This window comes from Ailuropoda melanoleuca, chromosome 4 (assembly GCF_002007445.2).
Source record: "Ailuropoda melanoleuca isolate Jingjing chromosome 4, ASM200744v2, whole genome shotgun sequence".
Classification (NCBI taxonomy): Eukaryota; Metazoa; Chordata; class Mammalia; order Carnivora; family Ursidae; genus Ailuropoda; species Ailuropoda melanoleuca.
In genome coordinates this window covers 144,308,460-144,319,686 of record NC_048221.1, presented here as the reverse complement: position 1 = coordinate 144,319,686, position 11,227 = coordinate 144,308,460, and the positions used below count along the sequence as shown (strand labels likewise).

General features: G+C 56.2%; 1 protein-coding gene across 4 annotated transcripts; it reads right to left on the bottom strand.

Moving 5' to 3' along the window:
- Positions 1–3,930: 3,930 nt before the first annotated feature.
- On the bottom strand, positions 3,931–10,049 carry TMEM18 (transmembrane protein 18). 4 transcript variants are annotated; one of them, XM_002924850.4, is made up of 5 exons: positions 9,894–10,049; positions 8,592–8,712; positions 6,967–7,021; positions 4,261–4,354; positions 3,931–4,175 (listed from the first exon to the last, which is right to left on the bottom strand). In XM_002924850.4, the coding sequence occupies exons 1-5, from the start codon at positions 9,948–9,950 to the stop codon at positions 4,086–4,088; spliced, it is 417 nt and encodes a 138-aa protein (XP_002924896.3). In that variant the 5' UTR covers positions 9,951–10,049; the 3' UTR covers positions 3,931–4,085. The 4 variants fall into 4 exon arrangements, with proteins under 4 accessions (XP_002924896.3, XP_034515873.1, XP_034515870.1 ...); XM_034659982.1 differs by having other exon boundaries at positions 8,592–8,742; positions 9,894–10,004; XM_034659979.1 differs by lacking the exon at positions 9,894–10,049 and adding an exon at positions 9,521–9,711 and having other exon boundaries at positions 8,592–8,742.
- Positions 10,050–11,227: the final 1,178 nt, after the last annotated feature.

The window sequence follows — 11,227 nt, the reverse complement described above, 5'->3', positions numbered from 1 at the left end:
ATCGGAGATTATATAAGAGCAAAGCAGACACGGGCAGGTGGGAGCCCCGCAGCTAGAGTTCAGGACCACGAGCAAACCACTCAAGCGGCAGGCAGGGCTCAGGCCCGGGGGGACACGCTCAGGCCCCCAGGGACGGAGAAAGTCCACAGGAGACCACGACCAGACCCGGTTGTGAGAGAAGAGAGCAAAACAGACTTAACAGGGTCTGCCTGCTGCCTGGGCTGGGGTCACGCAAGGGCGCAGGTGGGGACAGCTAAGTCACCCTCTGTCTGGGGAGGGTCCATCCCCAGGCTCACGATGGAACGGGAGCCCAGAATGCCCTCACCGGACCATTTCTGAACCAGGTCTGGAGGCTGGAAGGAGGCAACACAGGAAGCGAGGCTGAGCACCCAGAAAGGAAATTAAAACAAAGGTAAGCCGAGACCACGGACAAGAAGGCACCACCGTGGGCCATGCCAGCAGCTGGAGCATGAATGTCCTCGGTCCTGTGCACATGGGGGCAGGGCTTGCTTGAGCCACACGGAGGCACCAGGAAGGGAAACATGAGCACAGAGAAATGTGAGCCAAACAAGACGTAACAGTGGGGACGGACGCATCGTCAGGCATCCCTGGAGCGCAGAATGGGCAGACGCAGCACGGGAGAGGGCCCAGCGAGTCTGAAGGGCACGGGTTCTGCACCTCAGCTTGGCCAGCAGAGGCTTTCTGGGAGCCGCTCCCTCTGGCTCAGTCCCCGCAGTGCGTGCACAGAGACGGGGGTCCCTCCAGTGCGGCCGGACTGGATGCTGGCCTGTGGGTAGTGTCAGAGCTTTCCAATGATGCTGTCATGAGAAGAGCTGCCACCTCCCCCAAAGTAAAGAGCACTAGTCCACCCTAGAACGAAGCAGAACAAATAAAGACCAACCCTGACATGTCACGACGGAATCCCGAGCATCAGGGACAATCAGGGACAGAAACTGGCGGACCAGGCGGCCACAGAAGCAGCAGCATGCGATGGACAGGCCCCAGAGGTGCTGATGGAGGACACAGGCAGTGTTCCTGCGTCCCCAACCCGAGCACCGTGCAGCCCACCGTGCAGCCCACCACTGTGCACCACATGCAAGGGTTTGCAGAGATCTGCTAAGATCATTTGTCCTGGGGGCGCCTGGGTGGCTCGCTAGGTTACATGTCTGACTCTTGGTTTTGGCTCAGGTCATGATCTCAGGGTCGTGGGATGGAGCCCCCCATCTGGCAAGGAACCTGCTTGGGATTCTCTCTCAAATAAATAAATCTTTTAAAAAAAGACCATTTGTCCTTATTGTTCTGAGGATTAATAAGGCCTGTCACTGCTTCTCGTTTTTTCAATACATAGTGATGCGGGATGCACTGGAAGGGTGTTCTCTAAAACGTGGTAAGAGGATGATGTTCGGAACAGGAAGTACTTTCCCGAAGCACAGACCAGATGTCAGGGGCCCGGCCGGTGACCTGGATCACCCAAGCTCCTGTCTGTGGTTAACTGTCACTTCCGCTGAAATTCCTTATTCTAAATACCTACTCAATAAATTTTCCAAATTAAATTTTTTTTAACTTTGTATTTTTTGTAAAGATGAGAACATGTTACCATACTTGCCGCTCTGTCACAATAAATTAATGCAGGGTTGTATGTTGCTTATTTGACATGCGTGTCTGTGCCTGTGCTGATTTTCTGACAAAACTGAACTTCTGGGTTTGCAAAGCTCGACACCAACTGCAGGATGACATGGTCCCACTGGTGGGGCCAACGTTCTGGGAGCTCCTGCTCTGTGTGCACAGAAGTCAAAGCAATATACAATCTGGGGGGAAAACGCTATGTATTATTAAATACATATATCATTTCATAGCAATCAAGAAACTGAAGATTTGGAATACACACAATGTATTTTTATCATAAATCTCTTTTTCTTGTCTTTTTATAAATAAAGACATAAACGTGTGCTTCACTTGGACCGTGGGGGGAGACGCCCTCCGGAACTTTCCCTGCACGCACCCCCCCACCCCCGAACGCGGACCCACAGTCAGCACGCTCCACGCTGCTCAGCTCTCTGCCAACCAGTCTGGTCTGCAGGACCTTCCTCAGCGCGAAAGGCACTTGCTCGCACTGCAATTCAAGCCACAGATACGAACTTACTAGACAGGTAAAAAATAAGGGGGGTGTGTGAAAACTAAGTACAACTGCCCCTTCAAATTATACACACGCAAGTGGAAGGAAGAAAAAAGGGCCCGTGTCACGTTTCCACACCGTACAGGTCAACTTAACAAAGCTATTACACCATGAAACTCAGACGGGCCTGTACTGTGACCATCCAAATAAAGATGGATGGTGAAAACGTAGCGTGGCCTCCTTACATCAGCCGTGGCCCCTCTCGCCACAGGCCAGGGCAACAAGCTCGTCCTGCACCTGCCCTCTGCCTCGCGTGGGCTCCTGTGGTTCCTCCCAGGGGCTGGGGCCGGGCCGTGACGTGGGAGCTCCTCAGGATCCACGGCACCAGTCCACACCCGATCGGGAGCCTGCCACACAGGCTGCAGGCACCACAGACTGAAAACCGGAGCTGCTTTCAAGCCATATCTTACATTCCGTACAAAAGATAACATATCAAGAAGGAACCAGAAAACATGTCAGGGTAAGAACTCCACTGGATCTACCCAGAAGATTCAATTCACTTGTAAAACTGTCAGAATTCAGGAAATCCTTTCTCTACTGAAAGTCCATGAATGTCCATGAAAACCCTGTTTAAATCCGGATTTCAAGACTGAATTTCAAAATCTTTCCAAGTGTTACCTCTTAAGCTGTTAAAAATATATGCTTTCACCCTCTCTACCTGGCTGTCTCTATCTCTGTCAAATAAATAAATAAAATCTTTTAAAAATATATATATATATGCTTTCAGAAGGGTATTTTTCTTTTTGAAATTTGAAGGATACGTTTCACTTAGGAAGAAAAATGTTAAAATTTAGACAATTATTCACAAACGGTTTTTTTCAAGCCCACATGGAACCATCAGCGTTCCCTTCATTGAACACTGCATTTTTAAACACCCAGATCCCTCCTCACCTGCAGTCCTCCAGCTGGGATCACACTGGACAGAACCAGGAGCACGGACAGCAGCCTGGAAGTGGACACTACAAAGTAAGAGCAGACCTGTTCTACTAACATTCGTAGCATGTTCCCGAGCAATTTTTTTTTTTAAGTGAAACTTAGGAAGGAATATAATCTTGCTACTTGTTATAAAACTCTATTTGTTTCGACAGCCGCACAGACGCTATTTCTACCTGTAATCTTACACTCTGAAAAACTCGCTCCACAGGCTCATTCGCATACTTCCCATGGACTCCGACTTCCAGGCCTTCGCCGTGATATCTGTAATTACCGTGAGAACCCAAAGAGCCACAAGCTTCCTCCGTCCAAGGAACGACTGTGCAGCGTTCACAGAAGCCTCGCCTCCTGGGACCTGGCTCCCTCACTCAGAAGTGCGTGCCCTCTCGGGACCTTGCTCTGGGGTCTCGTGGAACCAGCTCTGCCCAGGGCTTCTCAACCTCGGCACTGCTAAGGTTCTGGGTCACGTCATCAATCGCACAGGCGCTGCCCTGGGCACCTCAGGAAGCCCAGCTGCATCCCTGGGCTCCAGCCCTCTGGGGACAACCCAGAATGTCACCGACTTGGCCGCACGCCACATGGAAGACCACCAGTGGCCACGGCCCAGGAAGCAGAGCGTGCAGGGGGTGATGATGCTTACACACAGACAGCATCGTTCGTCACTTGGTTCCAAGTTTTCACATCACCTGTAATTACCACTAATCACACAAATGACACGAACGACTCAGCAAATTAGGAAGAGCTCTGCAGAGAGACCCGATTACACACTCTCACCAGGGAGACACGGCGTGTGCTCCACAGATCCAGGCTGAACAAACACCCACACGGACAGCGATGTTTATTTTAAAGAGTAGTTTGAAGTGTGCTCCACAGGGCGCGTCCTCCGTAGACACGCGTGGGTGCTGACAGGGACGCCCACCGACGACGACGCGGAGGAAACCGAATGCCCGAGAAAACCAGCGCAACTGTCCCAGCATCACTCGTCTTTTCTTTTCCTCTCTCTTCTCTTCTTCTGTAAGGTTTTCAGGTCAGCCATCACACCCAAAGTCTTTCGGACCCACATAACCTGAAAACAATCACGGTGAGACGTGTTCAGAGTGGGAAGCACACACAGAAAGAGAACCAGAACCCAGAGGCTGTAACGCACATACCACAATGATCATGGCGTTGAGTAGCAGCGGTGCCGAAAACACTATGGAAATGAACATCCCCCGGGAATCGAAATACTGGTATTTTGAAAATAACCTGTTTTAGGAAAAAATTAAAAATTACTTGGTGTGACAAAACAATGTCGTCAGTGGTATTCTCTAACGTGAGGCTGCTGGAGAGCTCTATGTCAGTTAAGGCACCACGACCCGCCCCACCCGCAACGCCTTCACCAGCTCTGCCCTGCTGCCCACACCGGCCCCCGTCAGAAGCACATGCGGTCGGCCCCACCGCGAAGGTGGCCAGACCCCGGGGGCCCCGGGACGATGGTGGCAGGAGCAACAGCAATCAACCGAGGACGTTCTGGGGTGACGGAAACACTTGTGCACTCTGGTTAACAGCGAATCTGACACCCGCTGACACGTGCTACAGCAGAACAGCTCCCGGGCTTCCGCAGGCCATCAGGTCACGCTGGCTGCGTCTGCTCCCGAGCTAGTCCGAGACGGGTACGGAGCCAGCACTCCACCCGGCTGAAGTCCCACCCGCACGCTGCTTTCACACGAAGGGGGCTCGGGGACACTGGGTCATTCAAGCTGCCCAAAGGCAGGGCCAGTAGGTGGCAGAGGCGTCGCTCTGCGGCCAGCACAGGAAGCGCACAACCGCCAGTTATGAAGTACCCAACAGTTCATCAGCTCAGTGACCGGCACGGAGGAGCCCGTCGTCGGGCCTGGGGTCGTGGCTGGGAACCGGGAGACGAGCCATGTTTAGAACTTATGTTACAGGAGAAAGGGTTCAGATCATATGACACTCAAAACGCACACGTCGTGACTGATGTTCTGGAGAGAAATGGAGCAGTGGATCTGGGTGTGGACCTGGGCGTGGACTGCAGGAAGGCTCCCCACGCTCCGTTTTTGTGTGTGCGAAGCCCGGGGCGGCCAGCGTGCGGCTGAGACTCTGCCGTGGCCACACTGAGGCCGCTCGCTGCCTGGTCGAGGACGCGGAGGGGCTGGGACGCGGGGAAGCAGGGCCCCGCTGCGGAGGTGGCGGCTGTCGTCTGTGCGAGGGCAGGCACTGGTGGCGACGGAGAAAGTCACGCTAGGGGCTGGTTTCAAAGGCCAAGGACGTCTTGAGGAATCTCTGCATGACAAGTGAGATCTCCGGCCTAAGTCACCAGGAGGAGAAGCTGCTGGAGCAGAGTGCCTTGGGGACAGCTCTGGAAGGGGGCCGGGGGAGTGTCACTTTCCTGATGTTCATTAGACATCCAAGTGGACGGTCCCGCAGCGAGGCAGAGGGAAGGCTGGTGCTCTGGCACACGGAGGAAACCACAAAAAGCTAGAGGAGGAAACTGGCACACGGTGTCCTGGAAGCCAGGGAACCGGTGATTTCGGGGGAGAGGTCAAGGTCAAGTAACCCACAGACTAGAATCGCTGTGGGCTGAGCCCCACGCAGACCACACTGTCAAGGACGAGCGTTTCTGCTATGAGGTGGGGTGCGGGCCTGAGGGGACAGTGACCCCCATTCAAGTCTCCTCATGAAGGATCCTGATGGGGGAGACCAGGGGGCCCCCTGACAATGAGATGTGGACACCTCGTCAGTGTGTCTGGCTGAGGAGATGGCTTCAGACGGGAACAGCCAGGATGCAGGAGAGGAGACGCTGGGGCCACAGCCAGACCCCGAAAGCGCAGAGCAGCGTGGTGGACAGGCAGAGGGAAGAGGGATTCATCCAGTCTGGCGTGTTCTGCATCCTCAGTACCTGGCTGAGTAAGGAGGCGTTGGGGGGTGGAGAGAGAGCAGGTGTTACCAGTCGGGGCGGGACGCACACAGCTCAGCAACCTCCTGGACACGGCCAGATGTTTAGACTCCGTGGCAACGTCTTCAACTCCTTCCCGCTCAGAGTCTAGAAGTTTTTCTTTTTTCTTTACGTTTAAGAGCAATAAACATTTCAGTGCTTAGAAATGTCAAAACCATTTCAAGCTCACACGACACATAAATGAGTGAGCATTGTTTGAAAACCGCGTCTAGACACAAGTGTGAGGGTCGCAGCTGATGCACAAGGCTGAGGGTCACAGTCGAAGCCGTCTCAGTCGGCGCAGCATGTCCAGGGCGCATGTGCGGATGTGGGTGCGGAGCTGTAAGCAGAGGCAGGGCCTGCCACTCAAGCAGGATGACGTGAGGGCTGGAATCGGGGGCAGAGGACAAGCAGAGAGCGTTGATGCTGGAGACGGTGGTGACAGTGCTCCAGGGCTGCCCTGACTGATCAAGGCCACGGGCGTGGGGATGGAGCTGCCATCTAAGGAGGGTGGCCCCGGGTTTCTCCGGGATGATGCTTTGAGGCCTCGAGAAGACACGGCAGGTCCAGGGAGGACAGAGGTCTCCTAACATACCACCTGCCGCCCTGACCACACGTGGACCTAGTTCTCTCTAAAATGCCGCTCTCTTTATCCTGCAGCTAAAGCTACTTTACAAAAGCCCCTCAACTCTCTCACGCTGTCATGAACCGGGTTAACTGACCTTCAAATCCTAAAAGAGCCAACAAGCCATTCCTCAAACCTAACCCTATCAGCGCAGAGACCCCTGGTCTCCCCGGGGCTGCAGCCACCTGGCTTCTCTCGCTTCTGTGACTCCGTGGTCTGCGTGCAATGCTCCCGTTGGACAAAGCACTCTCGAGTGCGGTTCCTAGCTACAGTCAAACGAGCAGGGCGTTGGCCTACCTCCAGTTCATCGCCGCTACTTTGTTGATGTATTCAGCACAATACACCAGAGTCACTGGAAGAGAGAGAGACCACCCGTCAGGATTTGGATGACTGATACTCATCATCACAGGATTACTCGTTCTGTTCGCACCGATATATTTAACATCAACATCACGGAATGGCAAGAATTTGATGAGACGTACCTTCTACTTTAGGCAAAGTATGAGGTCAAAATTGTAGAACTTTAAAACTATAGAACACACCCTCTAACAGAAGAAAACCGAGGAAGGTCAAGCCACACGAAAGCGTCAACGGGCTCAGTCAAACAGCGCAAAGCATCAGGACGTGCCTGAGAACCACACGCTCACGCACGTGCTATTCCGCCTGCGCTCCTACCTGACCCAGTGACGGCTCCCTGTTCAAGACGCCACACAGAACAACGCCCGGGGCCTGAAGTGACCTGCTTTCCACCCTCACGCCTCTACCGGCCAGGGACACGCGTGAGCCAGCCGCTGACACCTGCCCAGCGGTACTGGCGACCACCGCCCTCCTGGGGCCCCGGAGTCAGAGGCGTGCAGCTGTTCCACGCCTGACCGAGAGCCTGCTCAGCACAGCGTGCTGCTCACACCCGACCCGCCCACCAACCGCACACAGCGGATCACGGCAAACAGCCTCCGTGAAAGACTGATGCTTTCATTTCTCGGGGAAATTAAAATGTGTGAACCTTCCTGTCCTTGACCCAAATCACAAAACAGATTACACTGGGCTCTGCACTCTGCTGACCCCTTCCTCCATGAATGGACCCGAGGAGGCACGTCAACAAAGCCAAAGACGAGGGACAGAGAAGAGAGGAGACGACAGGCTGCGGCACAGAAGGCGCGGGGCGGGGGAACGGCACCGTCTCTGCCAGGTGCTCCTCCCCAGGTGACAACGTCATGAGTCTCAGCTGAGCCACCCAGGCACTGAGGGACCTGGGGGTCAGGGAACCTCTCTGTGTTTCATCTGTAAAAATGCGGCACATGATGCTGCACTGAACAAAATCCATCGTGCGCCGGCCTGAGAGTCACACGAACACAGAACATGTGCCCACACGCAGAAATCACCTACTCACTGTCCCCATGTGCGCAAAGGCAGCCCTCTCTCCACCCCCGAAAATAATAAGCCCACAGAGTTGTTAAGTTGACAAGCTGTTTCTAACCTGCCGGCCCATCTGCTCAGGCCGCTGCCTTCCTCCGGGCACCATGCTCCCTGCGGGGAGAGCTCATTCCGGCCCCCACCCCACGCACGCGCTGCGCCCCACATGCCCTGCCCACCTCGGTTTAAGTGTTCCCGCACAGCTTGAACAGGGCCCTCTCACAGTGTTTCCGGCTGCTCTTCCTTTGGCTGTCCTGGACTTATCACCGTTGAGAGCAACACAACTAGGTCTGAAAGCGATTCGAGGCTAGGGAGGCATACACCTGGCTTCCTTAGTACACGCCTGACAACAGCCGTCAGGTGCAGGAAGGAACGCACAGGACTACTTGGGCAACACCGCGTCACTGTTTCACTCTCCTCCTAAGACCACCTCTTACTGAGATGTCCACCTGGCACCTGTACATCACACAGCAGTTGGGAGTCACAGAATTGTTGTTTCTTGTACTCACCTAAGCACAGGAAATGCCCGACCTGTAGTCTATACATCTGGGATGAGAGACATGTGAGCAGCAGGCACAGCACGTGGAAGGCAGCCAGCCCTAGGAGCCACGGCTCGGTCCAGTCTGTCTGCTGTAAGACACACCGCTGGAAACTCATCATCTGTCGTCAATTCAAATGGGGGCCAGACTTCATGACTCCTGGGTCAGGGAGCGCAGTGGTCCCTCACTCCTGAGCACCCCGAGCCCTTCCCTACAGGCCTCACAGACAGGTGTTGGAGAAGGAAAGGGGAGGAGGGAAATGGGAACCGTCTACACTGCAACCACCGTCCAGGGATTTTAAAGAGAAACATCACCAGTTTGATGTTTGTGTACACTGAACTGACTGCACCATGGACTTAGCCCTTCTGTTAACTGGACAGAACCGTGTTTTTAAGGTTTCTAAGGATCATCACCCCATGACTTGAGGAAGTTAAGTGTCTCATTTAGGGGATGCACTTGGTTACTCCAAGACTTAAAACAAGAACTACTTTGAGTTCCTTTAGACTAACACTTAAGGCCTTGGGAAATCTGAGGCATCCCAATTGGCGGGCTTTTATTTTCTCCAACCTTTCTGGCAGCCTTCCAAACAGTACCAAGATGTTGGGTCTCAACTTCATGGTAGGCATGTCTGCACCCGCAGTTGCTCGGATCCCCCCTCAGATACTCGGATCCCCCAGCATATACCCCCCTCCTGATGCTCGGATTCCCATCCCCATAAGCTCAGATCTCCCCCCAGATGCTCTGATGCCCTGACCCTTCAGATGCTCAGATCTCCCCACAAAAATGCTCGGATCCCCCCAGATGCTCAGATTCCATCCACAATCTCAGACCTCCCGATGCAAGCTCACACTCAAGCCCTGCCCTTCCCTTCTCTCCAACAGACCAGGTCTCCAACAGACCTGCCTCGGGGTCCCACAGAGCCCGCGGGACTCCCTATGCGTCCCCTGCCGCTCCTGCACGCCTCTGCACGGTAACCTGCCACGACTACCTGTCCCCATCACTGTGCGGAGGGGACGAGAAAGGCGGAGGACAAGGCGTGCAGGACAGCTCGAGAGCAACAACTGCAGCTCACACCGCCCCACGCCCCGCCCACTCCAGCCTCGTTCCTTCCGCACCTCCCAGACCCGCCCCAGCACCCGACAAGCCCCGCCCAGGAAAGCCCCGCCCCCACGCCCCATCCAGCGTGGTCAGTGTCGACAGCGGATGCGGGCAAACCCTGAGTGGCCCCAATTCCCATCGCCCGAGCTGGTGGTCAAGAAGGCCGCAAGTTACCGTGATCACGGCAGGAATGCTGACGGGGAAAGAGCTGACTGAGAAGGCGGACGGCATCGCCCCGGAAAAGCCCACCCTCACCACCACCGTCCCGCTGTCCCCGCCCCAGTTGGATACCACGGGGAACGCCTCCGGCGTCGCCTCTCGCGGGATTTCCACTTGTGAAACCCGCTCGGTTCCAGACATCTCGCGATATCTCCCTGTGGGCCTGGTACTAGGTCCACATCTCGCGGTATTCCAGGGCTTTGAAATATGTCTAATAATGAAACTGAAAATGGGCTTCGGATTGTTTTTCCGTCCGGGCCAGGAGAAGAGGGAGGATGAGAGTGTCTTTAATTCTCCTACCCTAGCCGGGTGGCTCTCTGCAAAAGCGGGGGCGGTTGGGCGTCCCTGTCTGCTTCCGACGCCAACCCCGGATGACCGAGGGGAACACTGCGTGGACGGTGTCCGCGCTCCCGGGGGATGATGGGAGACCCTGTCCGCACTCCTGACCCAGAGGGATCAGGGGGACACCGTGTCCGCGCTCCCGGGGGACGGAGGGGACAGTGTCCGCGCTCCCGGGGGATGATGGGGGACCCTGTCCGCACTCCTGACCCAGAGGGATCAGGGGGACACCGTGTCCGCGCTCCCGGGGGACGGAGGGGACAGTGTCCGCGCTCCCGGGGGATGATGGGGGACCCTGTCCGCACTCCTGACCCAGAGGGATCAGGGGGACACCGTGTCCGCGCTCCCGGGGGACGGAGGGGACAGTGTCCGCGCTCCCGGGGGATGATGGGGGACCCTGTCCGCACTCCTGACCCAGAGGGATCAGGGGGACACCGTGTCCGCGCTCCCGGGGGACGGAGGGGACAGTGTCCGCGCTCCCGGGGGATGATGGGGGACCCTGTCCGCACTCCTGACCCAGAGGGATCAGGGGGACACCGTGTCCGCGCTCCCGGGGGACGGAGGGGACAGTGTCCGCGCTCCCGGGGGATGATGGGGGACCCTGTCCGCACTCCTGACCCAGAGGGATCAGGGGGACACCGTGTCCGCGCTCCCGGGGGACGGAGGGGACAGTGTCCGCGCTCCCGGGGGATGATGGGGGACCCTGTCCGCACTCCTGACCCAGAGGGATCAGGGGGACACCGTGTCCGCGCTCCCGGGGGACGGAGGGGACAGTGTCCGCGCTCCCGGGGGATGATGGGGGACCCTGTCCGCACTCCTGACCCAGAGGGATCAGGGGGACACCGTGTCCGCGCTCCCGGGGGACGGAGGGGACAGTGTCCGCGCTCCCGGGGGATGATGGGGGACCCTGTCCGCACTCCTGACCCAGAGGGATCAGGGGGACACCGTGT